The sequence below is a fragment of the Lissotriton vulgaris genome, chromosome 3_1 (genome assembly GCF_964263255.1).
Source record: "Lissotriton vulgaris chromosome 3_1, aLisVul1.2, whole genome shotgun sequence".
NCBI lineage: Eukaryota > Metazoa > Chordata > Amphibia > Caudata > Salamandridae > Lissotriton > Lissotriton vulgaris.
Window position 1 is genome coordinate 84,949,837 of NC_141689.1, and position 22,073 is coordinate 84,971,909.

At 51.1% G+C, this 22,073-nt stretch overlaps 1 protein-coding gene across 1 annotated transcript in view; it reads left to right on the forward strand.

The window, feature by feature from the left end:
- LOC147726000 (uncharacterized) overlaps window positions 1–22,073 on the forward strand; it is a 284,455-nt gene that overhangs the window by 139,340 nt on the left and 123,042 nt on the right. The window contains exon 3 of the mRNA XM_086960117.1: window positions 80–220. Within this exon, the coding sequence (XP_086816243.1) occupies window positions 80–220 (141 nt within the window). The remainder of the gene's footprint in view (window positions 1–79; window positions 221–22,073) is intronic.

A 22,073-nucleotide genomic window follows, 5' to 3' on the forward strand; every position in this document is an offset into this window, starting at 1 on the left:
TTTAATTAGTCCCACCTTTAATGTTAAAAAGACTGCTTGACTGTCTATTAAAGGACACATTCTCATTTTATTCCCACAGTTAAAGAGCAAAGAAAGTCTTCAAAAAGTCATTCATGTTTATGGATTGCCCCCTAATGGAAAACATCAGACAAATCTATACAAGATTAGCGAGCAATTTAGAGAAAGTTGTGACACACTGATTTTATTCAGTGAAAATGAAGTAAGTCATTTTTTCTTATAATTTCCGGATGATTTGGCCATTGGATTTATTTTGTACAAAATAAAACTATTTTGCTTCAAGGTTTTTAAAAGTTCGTTAATGTTATTTGCACATATGATATACGAATAATCTCTATACTCTTGTCGTAATTTAATGCCAGCAATGTTTATTGAGCACTAGTTCACCTATTCTTGTACTATTTTAACATCAAAGAACTTTGGAAAAAGGTTAAAAATGTAAAAGTGAGGGGAGGAGCTACGACAGCAAGCAAGATGACCGCATAGTCTCCCGGCTCCGCTAACCTCCGTCTTTTGCTCGATGATCCTGTCATCTATCCTGATTTCCCGCCCTATATCCGTGTGTGTGAATTAATTTGCAATCTGATGGAGCCATCCCGAGATTTTTCCAACATTGTGGAGTGGAGTAATGTCGAGGGTTGATTTGAGGCCTAACCCAGTCTGGAAGCCGGGGTCTCGAGTGCTGGTCTAGCCGGGTCGGAGTTGAACCACAGCGGACCAGTGAGGGCGGCAGGGTCCGGTCCAGGAAACTTCAGACATCTTTTGCATTGCTTAGCTGCCGATCTGCTGCCTGACACTGTACCGGAAGTGAGGAGACGAGTGACGCCCGAGGCGGTGTGGTGGGGGTCCCTGACCCGGAGGCCTGGCGTTCGGATTGCCGGTGCCGTGGGGTTGGAGACTTGGCGAGCACTAACGCTTGTTGCCGATCTGTCCCTCACGGTTCATTCCTGCTCCGACTAATCTTACCCCGGGAAAGGCGCCTCTCCGTGGGGATAACGATGCCTGCTGTTATGCGGAACCTGGCGGAGCGGGCTGAGTGCGACCCGACATTGCAGTCAGTGCTGGCAGCCCTTGAGACGCTTCGGGCGACTATGGAGGCCCAAGCATGGAATCTGATGTCGGCAGCGGATGGAATTAGTGGATCGGGACCGGACCCTGCCTTGCTGCCCGAGGCCCGGTGGCCAGTTCACTTCCCGACAGCTACCTCAGCGGTGCATTTGGACCCGGTGCTTGAAGCTGTGCCTGCCCCTACAGAAGTGGAACGATTCGAATGTGCGGAGATCGGCGTTTCAACTATATGGTCGGACTCTTTGGTTATCCAACTGGCGGAACATTTAACTGCTGTTCCTGATTTGGAGACTTTTGGTCGACATTGTGAACTGTGTTTGACTGTGTTGCATCCCCTTCCCAGCGGGTCTATCAAGATGGCAGTGCCTGGCCTTGGAGTCGGGGAGGGGCTTCGTTGGAACCGATCGTCTGCTTTGGGTTTTGCCATCCTTTATTCATCTAACAGACCATGTATCGGCAACTTCTGTGTAAATTTGGACAACTTGACGATGGGGCTCAACTCGTCGGAGGGAATTAGCAAAATTGATCGACGGGGCCAAGGCTGAGACTATTGTTTGGGACTGCACATTACGGTTTCATTGGTAATGGGATTGCTTCACTTAATTAACAGAGACTGGGGCGGGGTTCATAGTTTCCTCCGGCGTACTTTTTTTGTGGTCTGCTCGATTGTGCCGGTTTAGCGGGGGATTCTTCATTAAGGCGGAGGGGAGAGACCGGGAATGTGTATAATATAGCCCTCCTCCACTATTCCTTTTAGGTAGGGGTTTAGTCCCTTCTTTCTTTCCCTTTTGTTCTTCCTATATTTCGGGTTTCCGTTTTGGGGCGACAGGCACGCTGCTAGGGGGGTAGGCCGTAGTCATCTGCAGGGGTGCAGGGTGGGGGGTTGGGGGAGGGGAATTTAGTTTTTTCGTTTGTTTCTATGGCCTTTTTTCTCTTTCTTATCCTTTCTCGCTTTTTCTTTCGTTTCTCCCTTTTTTCGGGTCAGCGTAGTGGGTCTATTCTTCTGTCAACTGTCGACTTTTTATCTGTGCTTATACTCTTCACTGTATTTTAGTATCACTGGGCGGGAGCTTAACTGGTGCGAACGGTGATTATATGCTTGTTTATCCTGGTTGTATGCTTTTGCTCCACTGTCTCAAATGAGATCGTGTTAATTTTGGAACTCCTACTATTTTGCCCGCCCTTTATGCGATTTCGCGATATTGTATGGCACCTGATCCTTCTATATTATATTATAAAATGGAACCTTTAGTATCCTGTTATTCGCATTGTAGGTTCAACAGCCAGTGTTAATTGAAGTTGTGATACATTCGCTTCCCGAGAGACTGAGTCTTGTCCTAATTAACTTGCTATGATGACACTGATTAGCGGCCGGCCCTAGTGGTTGTAGGCCCATATTTGTAACTGGTTGAAATATTAATAAAGGTTTTCCCAAAAAAAAAATGTAAAAGTGAAGTACATATTTGAACATTTGCAAATGCCGTTCTTAAGACTTTTTAAAAAGTTACTTGGATTAAAATAAAAGGCAAGGCCCTTTGTCAATGGTTAATTTGTGAAATGTGACCTGAAAAAATGGAACCTGCAATATTACTCGTTAGTGAAATAAGAGAGAACTCCCCAGTTGACAACTTCGGTGCTCGACTAAATTTACACACCAAAGGTAGTTTCAGGTACCTGGATTGAAGGATCCATATATAGTGATACAGTAAAAGATTACAGCATGTGTTTTATGTGGCTGTGCATACTTTTATTATGTAGTGATTGGCCTGGAATAATGGACACATTGCTTAATTAAAGCTGTTTTTACAGCTGTTCAGCTATTTTAGTGAATCGTGTCTTTTGAATTTGGGATTTCTGGGTGGGAGAGCGGGTCGCTTAAACTCTGTATATATGATACTGACATACATTTAAAAAGATTCCTACTGCTGCGGATGCGGTTACCTGGAACGTTTATGACTCTAATCCAACTTCCATTTTAAAAAGGGAATTGGTAGGGGGCTTTTAACATTTAAGATGCATACTTTCACATTCCAGTAATCAGATAGCATAGAAAATTGATATTGTCAATTAGGTGTTTTGCCATTTTTCCTGATGTCAGTACAAGGCGGTCTTTAAATGTGTAGCAGTAGTCACCACTTATCTGCAACTCCAGAGGATTTACGTGTGCCAGAACAAAGACAACTGAGGTACTGGGTCCTCTTACCAGAAAGTACAGTTAGATGTCTAAGTAACCGCAGATGTCCTACTCAATCTATAGGATTCACAATAATCTAATTGTCCGAGTTCCAGGCAAAAAGTTTCTTTTGGAGGCAGTCTACAATCAATGTTCTTAAAATGGCTGCTGGCAAATACGTTTTCAAGCATTACTTAAACTGGTATCCTCATTGGTGGTTTGCTCCATAGCCACACACATTTTAGGTCTCGTAGAGAGACCTATTGCCGCCCATCCACAAAGCTGACTTTTTACGATCCGGATTTTGACGAGTGCATGTGCTCTCGTGCACGAGCTTGCCCGAGCCTTCTGCCTGCTTCCTGCCTTGAAGGCAATCTGCTTCTCCGCCCCCCTGGCAGCCAAACGCTCTTCAAAGGGTTTGCTCCACGCCCCCCGCCTGCACCACTCTCCATACTTCTCCTCCCACCTCCCAAGGCCGTCCTTTCTGCCCGCCTCGCACACCACATCAAAGCGTCCAGATCACAGCCTGTCCAGCCTGTGCCTTCTCTCCCTACCCTTAACCCTTCACCCTGCCCCCACCACCTCTCGATATCCCTCTCTTCAGGCTGCAGCGGCCTTCTCCTCCTCCCTCCTGCTTGTAAATATTTATTTCCTGCTTGCTCTTTGTTGTGGTTTACCTTTGGCTCCAATCCACCCCCCCTCCCAACCTCCCGCCTGTCGAGTATTTCGGACCTTTTTTTTTTTTTAAATCTTTATTAACATGAAGGCATAATATGCATTTAGTAACGTACAGTCATATGGTTAGGGCTGCATTTTGTACATATATCTCTTCGTATGTGGCAGCATTCATGACATAAGCACAGACTGTGATGTATTAAACCTTTGAAAACCCTTAAATACGCTTCCGTGTGGTCTAGTCGTAATCATTGTAGTTCGTTACATTTTCCCCCCGTTATGCATTGTTCAACATTAACATTACCTTTATACTATAGAATGAACAAACACCCCTATCCCCCCCAAACATGTGTCATCATTGCCAGTGTGTTTTCACCCACTTTCCCAATCAGCAATTCTCTTAGTTCTCTCGTCGTTACTTGGCCAGGTTAGCGCAAAAACCGTTGTGCATTTGGTCCGCTGAGGTTAATACCCCCGTTCCTATCTTCTACTCATCCTCTCCTTCGGATTCTAGGTCTTCCCCCCCTTGGCAAAGGGTCACAGATCTCCCCTCTATATATATTCCACGCTGCCCATACCTTGTTCCATTTGCGGGGCGCCGCTCGTAGGACGTATACTGCCCTTTCTGTAACCATCAGGATGTCCATGTTTTTAGCCCACCTGCTCGCGGTGGGTAGTTCCGGAGCGCCCCACTTCTGCGCAATATCTCGCTTGGCCACTGTCATGGCCAGTGTTGCCCAAATTAGTTCATATCTACCCAGGTCATTGGGGTCCCAGATGTTCAAAAGGCATTTGCGTGGTTTAGGCAACACGGACGTTTTAAGCGCCTGGGAGATCGTGCGCAGTATCTGCCTCCAGAATTCTCGTATCTGTGGGCATTCCCATAATGTATGAAATAGTGTCCCCTCCTCCCCGCAGCCTCTCAAGCAAAAGGGATGTGGCGCTCTCTGTATTTTGTGGAGTAGCGTCCTGGTGTAGTAGATGCGGTGTAAAATTTTGAGTTGCACCAGTCTGAACTTAGTCGAGATCCCAACCTCTCTTGGGGAGGCCAACCCCTCATTCCATTCAGATTCATCCGCCTCACCTATTTCTCCCTCCCATTTTTCTTTAAGTTTCAGTGTGGGGTCCTTCAGGTTATTGATAAGTTTTTTATATGTGAGTGAGGTCGCGCTTTGGATCATGAATTCTGTTAGCAGTCTATCTTCTAATGGTGAGGATTCCGGCAGAGTAGTACCCGCAGGAATCGCCCAGAGTAATGCGTGCCTAATTTGTACGTATCTGAATGTTTCCGTGGGTCCGAGGTTATACTGCTGCTGTAGGTGTGGAAATGGTATTACCGTGTCTTTGACCGCGGTGCGCCTTCCCTGCGCCTGAGTCGTGCCAGAGTCCTGCCCGTCTGCGCTCGTCCGCGTCTCGGAGGCGGACGAGGCTGGACTCTGGCTGTCGGCGCTTGTTGCTTGCTTGCCTACAGGTTGCCTTTCTGTAGTGTGGGGATGTTGGTGTACAGTGCGGCTACCTTGTATGCCTTGCGCCCCTCTTACTCGGCCTGTCCGGTTCTTTTTCCTGGCGGCAGACGCTTAGGCAAAGGTTGCCTTGTGTGCAACTGGCACTCCACAGGAACATCTACCTGTGTTCTTCCTACCCCTCCCCAACATTGCCACTGCGCATTGCTTAACACCAGGTCCCTTCCTCGTCACACCTTAGACATTTGGGATTACCTCACGCAGTCCAAGATCTCTTGCTTATTTTTAACTGAGACTTGGTTGGGAGTGGGTTCGGAACCCGACATTGCCTGTGCCGTTCCGCCGAATTATACCATCTTAAGGAGGGATAGAACGGAGGGTAGAGGTGGCGGGGTGGCTCTGATAGTGGACAAGGCTTTTGTCTGTTCCTCCTTTGCGGTGGACAACATTGCCGGCTGTGAAGCCTTAGGTTTTACGCTCCACCTATCAGCGTCTCAAACCTGTACTGGCATTCTCCTCTACAGACCTCCTGGTCCTATTGGGTCCTTTTTTGAGGATCTGCAGTCGGCCCTTTCTGTACCATGCATGCGCTCTGCGCATTGCATGTTACTAGGCGACCTAAACCTTCATATGGATTGCCTTACTGACGCGGATGCTGACAAGCTTCGTGATATCACGGCGATGCTAGGGCTAGCCCCTTTTATCCACAGCCCCACTCATGTGAAAGGCCACACGTTGGATGTTATATTTTCCTCTATGCCTATTGAGGCGTCCCCTCCACTTCCGGTCCTTTGGTCAGATCATTATTTGCTAAACTTTGCTCTTATTCTGGATTCTAAATCTAGCCAAAGGACTCTTAAGGCAGGATCCCGGCAGTCCAGAGCTTTCCATCTTGTAACACCTGAAATGCTCTCTGATGCTCTTGGCCAATACCCGTGTCAATTGACCGGGGTTTTAGAAGCCGATCTAAACTTGGTCCAGAATTGGATGCAGGCAAGATTTGAGGAGCTGGCCCCTTTGAGGGCTGCTAAAGCAGCCCCCGATCTTAACTCTGCCCCTTGGTTTTCCTCCACCCTACGCATAATGCGGCAAGAATGTAAGAAGCTGGAAAGGAGCTGGCGGCGCAATTATGAGCCGGTGGAGAAAAAGAAATATAGAGACGCGATTAAGGCGTACTATAAACAGATTGCCTCAGCAAAAAAGACCTATCTTGAACACAGAATCGACAAAGCTGATAATATCAGCCGCGAACTCTTTAGAATTGTTAAGGAGTTTGTGAGCCCAGCTGTAGCCACCCCTGTTCATGCGCATACAGAGGAATGGATTAAACAGTTGGCCGACTTTTTTGTGACTAAAATCCTAAAGATTCAGGCCACTTTTCCATCTGGGGACTCCCGTACGGCCGACGCTCTTTTAGACCCCGGTCGGGATGACTCTGGGCCCACATTGGCTGTCTTTCCTCAGCTGTCCTGCGAAACTTCGCTGGAGTTGCTATCCCGGCTGAAATCTGGCTCGCCACTGGACGCCTGTCCGGCGAAATGCCTGGGCAGGGTGGCCTCAGCGTTGAACAGCTTGCTGAACCCCCTGTTGAATCTTTCATTGAGCTCGGGGGTGGTCCCGCGACAGTGGAAACATGCACTCATCCTGCCGTTGATTAAGAAGCCTCTATTAGACCCCCTGCAATGGGCTAACTATCGTCCGATCTCCCTCCTCCCTGCTTTGGCGAAGGTGTTGGAAAAACATGTGCAGCTCACTCTTTCCACCTTTATTGAAAACAACAATCTGCTGCATGACTCCCAGTCCGGCTTTCGTGCAAACTATAGCACGGAGACCGCTCTGGTAGAAGTCACGGACACCATCAGGGAGACACTCGATCATGGGGGACGGGCGATGTTGGTCATGTTGGACCTCTCGGCGGCGTTCGACACCGTCCCACACGCAGGCCTTCTCTCAAGACTCAGGGAGATTGGTCTGCGAGGGACGGTGCTGGACTGGTTTCAATCCTTTCTTGCCGACCGCCGACAGGTGATCTGGGCTCCGCCGTTCTCGGCCGAAATGCCTGCGCTGGAGGTGGGGGTGCCTCAAGGATCTATCTTGAGCCCCACCATTTTCAACATTTACATGGCCCCTCTAGCGGAGGTAGCGGAGGCGTTCGGGGCCCGGGTCATCTCATACGCTGATGACACCCAGCTTTTGTTCACCTGCAGGAAGGGAGAGGTCTTCAACGGCGGTAGAATTAAGAACTGTCTGAGCGCAGTCTTTGCGTGGTTTCAGCAGCATAGCCTGAAATGCAACTCAGACAAGTCTGAGCTGCTCTTCTTTGGCTGTGCACCAGACCCGGACTGGAAGTCGTGGTGGCCCCAGGACATGTTCCCCCCTGAGACTCCATCAGCTCAGGTGAAAAATCTCGGAGTGGTGTTTGACGATGATCTGTCTTTTCGTCCCCACATCCTGGGACTTGCAGGGAAATGCTTCAGCATCCTTAAGATGCTTAGAAAATTTCTACCCTTGCTTTCCTTGCAGTATCGCAGGAATATAGTTCAGGCGTTGGTGGGATCACGCCTGGACTATGCAAATGCGCTCTTTGCGGGCCTACCTAAATATTTGCTATCTAGGTTGCAGGTCATTCAGAATTCGGCGGCCAGAGCCATCTATGGCCTGCCGAGGAGAGCAAGAGCCTCAGCGCTTCTAGCCAGGCTTCACTGGCTACCAATCGCGGAGAGAATTAAATTTAAACTCCTCACATTGGCGTTTAAAGCTCTCCATGCGACTGGCCCTCTCTACCTGAGGAAGCGCACTGCTTTCTATGTGCCACGGAGGTCTCTGCGGTCGGCGGACCTGGCCAAAATGGAGGTGCCTGCGGCCAAACGTGTGCGGATGGGAGGTCGCTCCTTCCAACACGTAACAGCTTGCCTGTGGAACGCACTCCCTCTCCCCCTCCGGAAAGCAAATAATCTCTTGACCTTCAGGAAGGAGCTGAAGACTCTGCTCTTCACTTAGTCACCTGCGTTTTCTGCTGTATGCGTACCTTTTGGTTTTTCTGTTTCTAGGGGCCTCTTTGCTAAAGCGCCGGGACACCCTTCGGGGTAGCCGTGCGCTCTAAAAGTGTGGCTAACATTAACATTAACATCTTTGTCCCAGAGGTCCCCCACCGTAGAAATGCCTATGGAGTCCCACCGTGCAAATCCCTCACACCCTCTGAGGTTTCCCAATGCTTTCGTGTCCCACAATGTTGTCATTTTGGTGATTCTCCCTGCCCAGCCCAGTTGTGCCTGTGCCATGTGCCATAGGGCCGCCGTGTGTTGTGTTGGACCGATTAGACTTTTAAGTTGCGATTTATTGTATAGTACTGATAGCATACAGTCCGTCCCAAGCTGTGACCAGTCTGCCCGATAAGCTGGGTCCTCTTTCGGGGTGTGGATCCATGGATTAATTACTTTAAGCTGGGCCGCCCAGTAATATAGCTGAATGTTAGGGAGTGCTATCCCTCCCTCATACCAGCTTTTAACCAATTTGTCGTATGCTATACGTGCCGGGCCAGTATCCCAGAGCAAGGTAGAGACCAACGCTACGATTTGTTTGAAATATCGTGGTGGTACTAGGTGTGGGGTGTTTTCCAAGACATATAGGAGCCTCGGGAGTGCCATCATTTTGTATAAGGCTGCCCTTCCCAGTAGGGTCAGGGGCAGGGCGGCCCAATGTTTAACGTCCGCACGTAGGCGATCTATAGGCGGTTTTAAGTTACTGGCAAAGAAGTCTGTTTCATTACTCGTGATGACAATACCTAGGTATTTGAAGGAGGTCGTTGACGTAGCCAGGGGACAGTCAGCCTGCAATCTCGGTGCCGGGCCTTTCAGTGTGTATATGACAGATTTCGACCAATTCAGAGTATAGCCCGACTACTTCCCGTGTGTGTTGCAGAGTTCCAGCAGGGCTGGGATTCCGTCGTCGGGTGCAGTCATGTAGATGAGCATGTCGTCGGCGTATAGGGAGATTTTGTCCTCCCACCCCTCCTCCCATTTAATGCCCTTAAATAAGGGCGTAGTCCTGATCTGAGTCGCCAGGGGCTCAAGCACCAGCGCAAAGAGCAAGGGCGACAAGGGGCAACCCTGTCTAGTCCCCCTGCCTAATTGGAACCTTGGTGATATGTGGCCATTAGCCACTACTTGTGCGACCGGCTTTGTATAGAGCAATCTTATCCAAGCTATATACTTCGGCCCAAATCCCATACGTGTGAGTACCATGAAGAGATATTCCCATTCCACGAGGTCGAAAGCCATTTTGGCGTTGAGGGAGAGAATCACAGCCTTCTCCGAGAGGAGGTGTGAACGGGCCAGCACTCCATGAACTCTCCGGAGATTCAGTGCCGTGCTCCGGTGAGGCATAAAACCTGACTGATCAGGGTGGATCAGGGTACTCAGGTGCGGCATCAAACGGTTGGCCAGAAGCTTAGCCAGCATCTTGGCCTCAATATTAAGCAACGATATCGGGCGATATGAGGTACATTCAGTCGGGGGTTTCCCTGGCTTTGGTATCGCCACAATCGTGGCCGTGCGTTGATCCAGTGGCAATTCCGCCTTTTCCCTGCTCTCCATATACATGGCCAGCAGTGGTGTACTGAGCTCCGGAGCCATGGACTTAAACCATTCCACGGGTATCCCATTCGGACCCAGTGCTTTGCCAGACTGTAGTGCCTGAATTGCTAGCTGAATTTCCTCTTCTGTCGGATCTACTTCTAGGGCTTGCATATTTTCTTGCGTTATGCTGGGGACGGCAATGTCCGCCAGTGACGCCGCTGCCATTTGCTCTGTGACTACATGGTCTGGGGTGTATATTTTCTGATAATGCTGAGCCAAGGCGCATACTATTTCCTCTGGGTGTGTCAGTTCCTGTCCTTCCTCCGTGTGTAGTCTCTGGATGCCTTTCGCTCCTCCCCCTCTCCTATCTAACCATGCCAGCATTTTCCCAGCTTTATCCCCCACATCATAGATTCTATGTTTAGTGTTTGCGATGTATCCCTTCTCTGTCGCCTTAAGGTGGGCCTGGTATTGCTGTTGCCGAATCATGAGTGTGTGTGTGTTGTGGTCGGGGAGGGGTTTGCCATATGCGCATTTTTGGCGTCGTTGAGCGCTAGTTCCAACTCGGTGAGTTCTTTCCGGGAATCCCGTTTGTGCCCCGTTATTGCTGCTATAGCGCCCCCCGGAGGACTGTTTTGTATGCTTCCCACAAGATTGATGGCGAGGCCACCGTCCCTGTGTTCTCAGCAAAATATTGCGTTGTTACTAGTTTAAGTTTCTTCCGAATCTTCGGGACTTTTAAAAAGTTTGGGTAGATCGGGTAGATCCTTGCGCATTTTTTTTCCCTGGTGGTAAGTGATAGAGTAATCGGTGAATGGTCAGAAATGCCTCTGGGCAGGATGTCTATTTTATCCACAGTCCCCAGTTCTAACCCCAGGGATAGCAAGTAATCTATACGAGATAAGCTATTATGGACGGCTGAGTAAAAAGTGTATTGAGTATCCTCAGGGTGCAGATGTCGCCAGATGTCTATAATGCCCAGGGCTTCTAGAAAATCCGGGAGCGATGTAGTCCCTCGTGATCGGGCTCTAGAGGGGAAGGTGTCCACTATTGGATCTATGATTGCATTTAGATCCCCCCTACAATCGTATCCCCTTCAGGGAGGTCAAGGAGGAATTTACCTAGTGCAGGCAAGGCCCCGGAGTGTAGTGCCGGGGGGATATATACAGATACTATATTGAGAGGTCTGCCCTCCCACTGGCCATGCACTGCAGCGAAGCGACCTTGGTCATCCGCCACGTGGTGTGTTATGATAAAGGGAGATGATTTTTTCATTAGTATCCCTGTCCCCCTGGAGCCGGAAGTGAATTCCGCATGTATTGCCATTTGTTAGATCTGGGGGTCTCTAGTTGGCATAGGTAAGTACCTTAGACCAAGTAGGGACCCTTGCTTCTAGTCAGGGTGAAGGAATACACACAGTAGATAACCTCCGCTCTCCTCTAGGTAGCTTGGCGCGAGCAGGCAGGCTTATCCCCAAGGCAATGTGTATAATATTTGCACTCAACACAACAATAATCCCCAATCCACCACAAACTGAGACCACACAGGTAAGTATATTTTATAAAAATATATATAACTTTATCTAGTTTCAGGCAGTAAGAAGCAGTAGTACGATAATCACTTTTTCAGGTAAAGGTTGCACTTAATCTTAATTGGTGTTTCTAAATTTCAGGAAGTTCTTGAAGCAAATGTCTCTAGTCCCTTTAATCAGCAAAAAGATATGCCAATATCATGTGATTGGAAACGCTCTTCAAAATGAGCCAAGAACCATGCCCATGTTTTATAATGTAAAACGCTCTCAGAACGAGCAATTAAACAATGCCAATGTTTGATGAATCACGCGCTCTCAAAACGAGCAATTAAAACAAGGCCAGCGTGGAAAAAGGCGTCACGGCGAGCCCCTGGCATCAGGGACTCCAAGCGCTACAAGCGCGTCTCACCCGGTAGCTGGGGGGAGGGGGACTCCCTTCCCCGTGATCGGTATCACTCAGATGCACCTCGCGGGTAAACGCTTACTCGCGCTCCAGCCCGGCCGGTCTCAGGACGCTCTCCGCCCGCTCTCGGTCCTTCAGAGAGCAGCGGGGAGCAGAGACGGCAGGCCGGGGGCTGGAACACTCTGTAGATCCCTCGGCGAGGTCAGGTCAGTCTTTCCCCGGGCCCGGCGGTGATCTTCAGCGCTTCCTCGGCTCCTCGGCAGCTCCAGTCGAGGCAGCCAATCCCGTCGCGGCGTTTGAGTCGAGCCCCTCTTGAGCGCGAGGCCGCCAACCAATGGCAGCGCGGCCTCGCTGATGACGCTCCGCCACAGGAACCAATCCCGTCGCGACTCTGGTGAGGGGGCTCGGCCCTCTCGCCCAATCAGAGCGCGGCGGGCTCGATCTTCAGGACACAGCCACCGGGATGATACGGGGCACTTTCCACGGGGGTTACTGACCCCGGGCTGCGACGGTGACACGGCCAGCAATTATTTTTCAGCGCTCCTTACGCTGGGAAGGCCCACAAGCGTCCGATCTTCGCTCCCTACGTGTCGATGAACACGTCGATCTCGGCCACACGGCAGGCTGGTTCAGCGCGGCGCCCTCACTCAGATTAGAGAGCAGCCAGTGCGCTACACGGCCCCACGCAGTGTTTCACGATCTCTGCACTGCACAGCAGCTTCAGGGGGCGCAGCAGAATCTTGTGGTCCTTGGGGCAACCTTTATGTTCCTGGGTTGCAGACAGGAGGCCAGCTCTTCTCAGGCCCTTGGAGATTCAGTAAAGACACAGCACACAGCAAAGTCTTGGCAGTTTCAAGCAGGCAGGGCCACAGCACACAGCAAAGTCCCTTTCTTCTCCTCTCCTTCAGTTGGACAGCAGGATAGGTCAGCCCTTAAAGCACACAGCAAGGCAATCTTCCATCAGCTCCTTCAGCAGTCCTTCTTCTGGCAGAGGTTCCTCTTGATTGTAGAATCTGATTTTCTGTAGTCAGGGGTCCTTCTCTTATACCCCAAAAAGGCTTTGAAGTCCTTTGAAGTCTTTAGAAGTCTTTGTGCAAAGGGGGCCCTGAGCCCGGTCCAAACCAGTTCTGGGGGTCTGGGGTGTTTCTGGTTTCCTTCTTCCTCCCTGTCCCAGGGACAGAGGTGACAGTCGCCCAGCAGGAGGTGGAGCCAGCTTTGTGGTTAGGCAGGCACAGCCCTTCACTATCAGGTGCTATCTCCTCCCACTTCCCTGGCAGCAGATGCTGCCTTTCATCCACGGGGCTGGCTCAGATAACCCCCCGGGGCTCTGCAGACCCTGTCATCCTCAACCCAGACAGTCAATCCACAAACAGTCCCAGGCACACAGAAAGGTTTAGACAAGAGAACAGCCACTTTCTAAAAGTGCCATTCTCAAACACAGAATTTAAAAACAACCTTTACTAAAAGATGTGTTATTAAATTCTGAGTTCAGGGATATCTTTCACTTATGTCCCATCTTGTTCCTATGGGAAGATAGGCTGGGATCCAATGGGACCAGCCTCCCCCATGTTACTCTATGGAGCAAGATAGCCTTACAGCAGTGAGCACACAAAATGGCTGCTGCTCACTACCAGAGCATGTTACCTGCACTAGTACATGCTCTACCTTATCCATGCACTGCACCCTGCCCAGGGGGGTACCTTGAGCCTTCCATAGAGGTGACTGGTGTGCACAGACAGGGAAGGGTTAGGCCCAGCCAGTGGGGACACTGGCCAGGCGGACATGGCAGTCCACTGACTGCACACAGGCCCTGCGCTGGCAGGCCTGAGACATCATTTTAGGGCTACTCATGTGGGTGGCGCAATCTGCGCTGCAGGCCCACTAGTAGCATCTGTAATCACCAGCCCTGGCACACACAGTGCACTTTACTAGGGACTTCATGGTGACACAAATATGCCAATCAGGTATACCCAATCAATATGACAATTTACAGAGGGAGCACTTACCCTCTGACACTGATCAGCAGTGGCAGAGGGTCCAAAGCATCTAAACCAGCAAAAACGAAATCCAGCACAGCATCAAAAAAATACATGAGTCAGAGGCAAAAAGATGGGGAAAAACCACGCCAAGGATGTCAGGTCTAACACGTGTCCCCTCCAGCTGAAAGTGGGGAGAACTACCCAACCTCTTGGGAGTCCTCATCACTAAGGCGGAAGAATCTGGACAGACCATCAGCATTGGCGTGTTCTGTACCAGGGCGGTGCTCCACCGTGAAGTCCATCCCCTGTAGGGAAATGGACCACCTCAACAGTTTTGGATTCTCACCCCTCATATGCATTAACCATCTGAGGGGCCTGTGGTCGGTCTGAACACGGAAGTGAGTCCCAAACAGGTAGGGCCTCAGCTTCTTCAGAGCCCAGACCACAGCGAAAGCTTCCCTTTCGATTGCACTCCATCTCTGTTCCCTGGGGAGTAGCCTCCTACTAATGAAAGCCACCGGTTGGTCTTCACCCTCCTCATTGATCTGTGAGAGTACTGCTCCCACGCCTTGCTCTGAAGCGTCAGTTTGCACAATGAACTCACTTGAAAAGTCAGGTGCCTTAAGCACCGGTGCTGTGCACATGGCAGTTTTGAGGGTGTCAAAAGCAGTTTGACAGGCCTCAGTCCAATTCACTTTCCTGGGCTGATTTCTAGATGTCAGCTCTGTCAAAGGGGCTACAATGGTGCCATAACCTTTGACAAACCGTCTGTAATACCCGGTGAGACCTAAAAAGGCTCTCACCTCAGTCTGGGTCTTGGGGGGTTCCCAAGCCAGAATGGTATCAATCTTTGCCTGTAGGGGCGCCACCTGGCCGCTCCCCACCTGGTGTCCCAAGTACACCACAGATCCCTGCCCTATCTGGCACTTACTGGCCTTGATAGTGAGGCCTGCCTTTTGCAGAGCCTTCAACACTGCGCAGAGGTGTTGCAAGTGTTCCTCCCAAGTGGAGCTGAACACAGCAATGTCATCCAGGTATGCTGCGCTGAATTCCTCCAGCCCTGCTAATACCTGGTTGACCAGTCTCTGGAATGTGGCAGGGGCATTTTTCAACCCAAAGGGCATGACACGAAACTGGAAGTGCCCCTCTGGTGTTGAAAATGCTGATCTTTCCTTGGCCCCCTCAGTTAAGGCAATCTGCCAGTAACCTGAAGTCAAATCAAAGGTGCTCAGGTACCGGGCAGCTCCCAACCGATCCACCAGCTCATCAGCTCGGGGGATGGGGTGCGCGTCAGTCTTGGTGACCGCATTGAGCCCACGGTAGTCCACGCAGAAACGGAGTTCCTGGGGGCCACCAGGGGTAGCAGCTTTCTTTTTTTTTTTTTAAACCTTTTATTTTCAATAGTGGCATACAACTTAGAGGCATGTAGGACAATGCAGTATCAAGACAATACATTACTGGACATGGTACATACACAGGGCAGAGGTCATCTGTACGAGGGCTGGTACAATGCATGCATTTCACAGTGGTGCCTGGAATACAACAACCATTAAAAAGAACAGAACCTTCTGAATCTTGCCCCCCCATTCGAGCAGGGGCGTAGGTCGCGGGGACTTTAGACCCAACCCGTCATACATAGGCAGTCTAGCAGGTCAGGCAGGAGTCGCCACTAGTCACCACACCTCCCCGGTCGAAGCGGCATCTACCAGTCAGCTTTTACCCGTCCCACCATAAAGTATCGTGTCGCATGTGTAGCAAGCAAGCGCACCTCCGTCGGGTGTTCTGGTGGTAGATCACGGGAGGTTAATATTGAACAGGTCGCCCCAACGTGCAGTGCTCAGCGCACCGTAGCACCGAGGCTAACTGAAAGTACTGGCGGCTGTAGGAACCAGCACGTTGGGTCTCTCCCAGAGGTCCAACATCTCCCAGGTATCTGAAAGTGGATAGCAACCAGTCGTGTACCCCATGATTAGTGGATCATGCTCTTTACAGGTTACCTAGCGGGACCTCGTCAGTAGCCGTGTTAGCACACCCCAGTCAGGACGGAATTGGCCCTCCCCATCGTGTGATCTATAGTGTGGTGGGCGTGGTGTGAGGAAATCGTGCACGCTCAAGGGTCCGGCATCGAATCGTCATCCCCAGAGGAGTCACCGTGAGTCGCCTGAGCCAGCCAGTACACCTGCAGTGGGGACCAAAAATCGCTGGGTTTACAACAGGCCGGCATTAGTTCAGCATAAACGCCATGCTGTTCCTGGCAGTACTTGAGATCGTCCAGCCATTCCTTAAATTTTGGCGCCCTCCCCCTCCCCCACCTACACGCAATTCTTCTCTTCGCGAGTAGCAATGCCACATCAACATACCGACGATCGGCCTTGGGAATATGTCTGGTGTAACCCAGCAGCATCACCACCGGGTCCATGGGCAGAGGGCCAGCTATCATAACTTGGAGCGCAGCGTGAACCTGTTCCCAATATGCCTGAATCGCTCCACACTCCCAGGCCAAGTGGAGGAAATCCGCGCCCTCCGCGCGACATCTCGCACATCGATCGTCCTCCGAAAGGTGAAATCGTAGCTTACGCACAGGGGTATAGTAATATCTTTGTACGAATTTGTAGTGAATAATTTTTAGTCTACAGCTGGAGGAGATTTTGGCCGTGACTGAGCAGCAATACTTCCACTGTTCATCGGTGAGTGCAGACGGGAGCTCGGAGTCCCAGGCGGCCCGCGCCTTGGCCAATATAGGGGGACGCTGTTCACGAATGGCGGTATACAATTTCGACACCAAATGTCTACCATCTGACACCAGCAAAATGTGCATAGGTAGGATCGTGCTCGGTTCTTCTGGAAAGCTGGGGAGTATATCCCTCATGCCCTGTCGTAGCCGTATATAATAAAACAGCTCCATTGGCGTCGGTTGGGCGGTCTGGAATATCTGCTCCTTGGTGCGAAACCGTCCATCCTGAAACAGATCACCCCAGGTAAGAAGGCGTAATCGGGTGCACATGGATCGGAATCCACCTTCCGTCAGAAGTGACAGTTTCGGGTGATATGCAAGGGGCATTGCCGGTGAGTAGAGCATCGAAGCACCCAGTAATTTCGCCACCCTACGCCACGAGTCTATGGTGCAGGTGACAGTGGTAGCCGGCGTCTCAACATCTCCCACCAGCCCCATCAGCATGCCCCTGAGCGGCAGTGGATGAACGATCCAGTCCTCAGCAGCCACCTGGGGCATAAAGGGAGTAGGGTGAACCCAATGGTAAGCATGCTGAGCTTGAGCACTGAGGTAGTACACCTCCAGGTCAGGAACGTCAAAACCTCCTCTGTCATACGGCTGTGTGAGGACATTCCAACTAAGGCGCGCCTGCTTGCCTCCCCAGAACAAGCGTAACAGCTCAGTGCGAAGTCTTTTAAAGAAATAGGCCCCCGGGTAATAAGGTACATTCTGGAATAAATACAAGAACCGTGGGAGAATGACCATTTTTATCAGGGAGGTCCTGCCTGCCATTGACAGCGGCAGGGCCATCCAGCGAGTCACATTGTCAGTCAACTGTGAGATTGCCACCCCATAGTTCAGCCTAATCGTGTCCTCCCTGCTGAGCGACACCTCGATTCCCAGGTATTTTAAGTCAGAGTCGCACCACTCCAAGGGGTACTCCAGCGCAAAGCGGGTCACTGACGCCGTGAGGGGAAAGAATTGTGACTTGTTCCAATTGATGTGCACCCCAGAAACGCCTCCAAATAAAACAAATTCCCTCAGCAGTGGATTGAGGTTGTCCTGTGGGTGCCGCACATATAAAGTGACGTCATCCGCGTAGAGGGATATGCCTAACTGCCTTTGGTTGAACTTAAAGGCGCTGGCCTTATGTAGTTGTCGGATCCTGCATGCCAGTGGTTCGATGGACAGGGCGAAGAGCAGGGGTGATAAGGGGCATCCCTGCCTAGTTCCCCTCGTGAGTGGCATCTGTGCCGACAACGCACCGTTAACGATGACCCTGGCAACTGGGGAAGTGTACAGCAGTGTAACCCAGGCGATGAATATACGGGGGAACCCCATTCTGCCCAATATGGACAAGAGATATCCCCATTCCACCGAGTCAAACGCCTTGGTGGCGTCTAAAAAGACAGCAGCGACCGGTAGCTCAGGTGATATGGTGGGTATGAGAGAGAATAATGTGCGGAGGTTGTGGGATGTAGCCCTCCCCGGGATGAATCCAGATTGGTCCGGCAGGACCAGGGTACTCATAAGGAGGGATAACCTAGTCGCAAGTACTTTTGCTAAAATCTTTGCATCACAGTTCAGCAAGGACAGGGGCCTATATGCATCAGTGTCCGCTGGGTTTTTTCCCGGCTTCAGAAGCGATGTGATCGCCACCTCCCTCATGGAACCTGGCAATATTCCCTCCTCCAGCGATTCTTCGAACACCTCCCTCAGCACCGGTGCCATGATGTCGATATAGCACTTATAAAACTCAGCCGGAAGGCCGTCAAGCCCCGCAGCCTTGCCATTACTGAGCGACATGATTGCCTCCCGGATTTCGTCCAGCTCGAAGGGGCATCCCAAGAAAGCCCTATCGCTATCACTTAACCAGCAGAGTGCGATATCTTCTAGGAAATTGCCAAACTCCACCTCACCTGACTGTTGTGTTGAATATAAACGTCGGTAATGCTGCAGGAAGGTGTCCTGTATCCCTTTAGTATCCCGGTAGGTCCTGCCCTCTCCATCAGTGATCTCCAAGATATGTGTGGAAAAACGTTGATGCCGCGTCAGCGCCGCCAAAACTTTTCCCGGCCTATCCCCTTCGCAATATCGTCTGGCGGTCCAATATTTGCTTCGGAATTTCGCCTCTCTGGCCGCTTCCTCCTCATAGGCTGACAGTTTGGTCCTAAAAGCCCTCTCTAGGGTAGGACAGGGATTCCTGACCATTTCCGCCTCTAGCGACTTGAGTTCAGCTTCAAGAGCCGACAACGTACGTACAATTTCTCGTAGTATTCCACAGCTCTTGGATATTGTGACGCCCCTCACGGTAACCTTAAAGGCTTCCCATATCGTTTCGACCTTGGCTACAGATCCCTTGTTCCTAGGGAAAAAGGCTTCAATTTCCTCTCCTAGTTCCTGCTTAAAGACAGGATCAAGCAGGGCCGACGGGAAAAGTCTCCACGGGGGCCGGACTCTTGCGTATCCTGGTATCTCTATAACCATCATTACTGGGCAATGGTCCGAATACGTGCGAGGTAAATGCTTCACCCGGACGACACCACCAGCTAGGCCCCGAGAGACGAAACAATAATCGATCCTTGCCCATGAGCGTGCGTATGTGGTAAAGTGGGTGCCCTCCCTAGTTCCCGGGTGTAAGTGTCTCCAGCTATCCAGTAATCCTGCCTCAGTAAGTATACCCTGCAGCGCATCTCTAGCTTTTGTGTTATACTGTCCGCTACCATCTGACCTGTCCATCCCTGGATGTATTGAAAGGTTAAAGTCACCTCCCCACACAATGTGTGTAGCCTCGATCTCAAGCACATGACCCCACAACGACAAGAAAAATCCTGGTGTGTCAACGTTAGGTGCGTAGCAATTTACAAACAATATCACATCAGTACCCAGCCGCCCCCACAAGAACACATATCTCCCCTCCTTATCTGCACCAACCCCCATCTTCTGAAACATCAGTCGTTTATCCACCAGAATGGCCACCCCCCTGGAATAAGTGGAATAGGAAGAAAATTCTCTCACATTTGCCCACCTACTTGCGAACCTGGGAACACAGCACGGGCTCAGGTGGGTTTCCTGGAGCATTGCTATCTGCACTTTGTTCCTGTCCAAATATGCAATCACATTCCTACATTTTCGGGGGTTATTAAGACCTCGGACATTCCAGGACAATATGGACACAGTGGATAAAGCGCTATCGCCCGCTCTCGTCGTCACTATAAAGAAGCATGCGTACCTCCAGCCCTCCAGCTCTACGAAGGATCACGCCCAGTAACAGTACCTCCGCCCCCTCAATCCATCTCTGTGCATATGCATACACGCCTACATTCTCCAAAACTCCCGCACCAGAATGCACACCACGTACATTACCCTCAATACCTCTGCCATTCTCAACAACATCCACCCCAACATGTGTCCCCCCCCCCCTACATACACACCTTCTCCACTCCCTCAGCATCACCCCACCCCCAACCCACTGAAGCAACCCAAACTTGCCAGTACCAGATTCCCACCCACCACCCCTCCCCCCAACAAAAACAACTGTAGTCAAACCATGTGGGGTATCCCCTCCTGAAGGCACTAGAGATACACACCTATACACCCCCGCATTCCCTTCCCACCCCGCAAGTGGCATACGGGGAAGTCAGAGAAGAAGGGGTGGTGCCTGGCATACACAAATCCTGCAAGTATCAGCCGTCAAAACACACCTTCCAAGTTCCTCCACGTTTATCACCAGGCCGAGTCAACAGTGTGGACAATGGAAGCAGCCCTGGGACCGCCCCCTCCCACACTCACCTCCTGCAGCTCCACCAACCCACGCAAGCCCCAAACCATTCCAACAGTGTACATTGGGCAATCTAGCCTTCACTCCGTAAAGTGTCTCTATGGCCGTGGAGTAGCTGTACATGTCCCCGCGTGCGGGGAGGATCATCCTGCCGGGTGTAAGGACGAGCCTTCAAAACAGACACAAGTAATCCAACAGAACCCAATAGCCAAACCATCAAGTTGGCTGCGCCTCCAATTGAGCCTCACCCCAGGTAAAGTGATGTGCTATAATAGCTCGGCGCCATAGTTTCCATCACTGCACATTCTTAGTCGGCACTTCAGTACAACTGTGCATGAGCAGCCACAACCCAGCTTCGGATCAGAACACACTAGCGCCCACCATCGCCCTGCAGCTGGACTAGGTCGCAAGTCAACAGTTATCATAGGCACCGTAGGCTGTGAAGGTAGGTACCAGTATCCCAAAGCAACAGTGTCCAAAGTAAACATCAACAATGCAACCAGGAGCTATCGAGCAAATAATCATCAGGACATCATTAAGACTCATCCTGCTCGGCCGGAATGTCGTCTGCATCCACCTCCTCATCGTTACGCCTGTCCCTTCTAGCAGCGCGGAGCCTCTTCACGTAGTCCTCGGCTTGCTGCGGAGTCGTGAAGAAGTGTTGTGTACCCTGATGAGTCACCCTAAGGCGTGCTGGGTAAAGAAGAGCATAATCCACCTGCATATCCCTTAATTTCTTTTTCACATCCAGAAATTTCCTCCGCTGGTCCTGGACCATGGGTGTGAAATCTGGATACAGGGAGAACTGAACACCATCACAGGCCAGGTTCCGGTTTGTACGAGCCGCCCTCAGCGCCACATCCCTATCACGGTAGTTGAGTAACCTGGCAATAATAGGGCGTGGTTGCGCCCCCGGTTTGGGGACCGGGCCCAGAGAGCGGTGTGCTCGCTCAACAATGAACTGATTGGAGAAGGCCTCCTTACCCACCGCGGCGAACAAAATGCGTTCCACATAGTCCTCCATTCGTCCGGTGTTGGTGGATTCCGGAACTCCCGTGACGCGGATGTTATTGCGCCTGCTCCTCGCCTCCAACTCCTCATTCTTAGCCGCAATCACTCTGAGTACGTTATCCATACGGTTGAGGCGCGTTTCGTGAGTGTTGGTTGTGTCTTCAGCAGTGGATATGCGTCGTTCCGTCTCCGTCAGTCGCTCCTCGTGGACTTCTATCTTCTGCGCTACCCCGTCCATCCTGGAAGAGAGGCGGTCAACCTTATCTACGATTGTCGCGAAGCCCTGCCGCATCTCGTCGATAATCAGTCGCAATTCTGGAGTCACAGGTGCAGGGGATGACTCTGCATTCGATGGACCCGGAGCACCACTAGATCCTGTGGTGCCTCGCGTTGGTTTTTTGGCGACTGCAGGTTCAAAGGATAGTTTGGGTTGTTTTGCGTCGTTTTTACCCATGGCGCCCAGATCGTTGACGCTATTCGGGGCAGGTAAATGGCTAGCAGTAGTAGGGTTCCACACCTCCAGACCACGGCGCCCTGCCGGCTGTCACCCACGTGGCAGGCCTCCCCAGGCAGTATAAGCAGTCGAGCAGGTCAGCGATTACCAGTGGCCTCTTGATCCCCTCCGCACCCCAGTTTACTGTGTTCAAAGCGCAGTGAGGGCCCACGTGTCGGCGGCCGGGT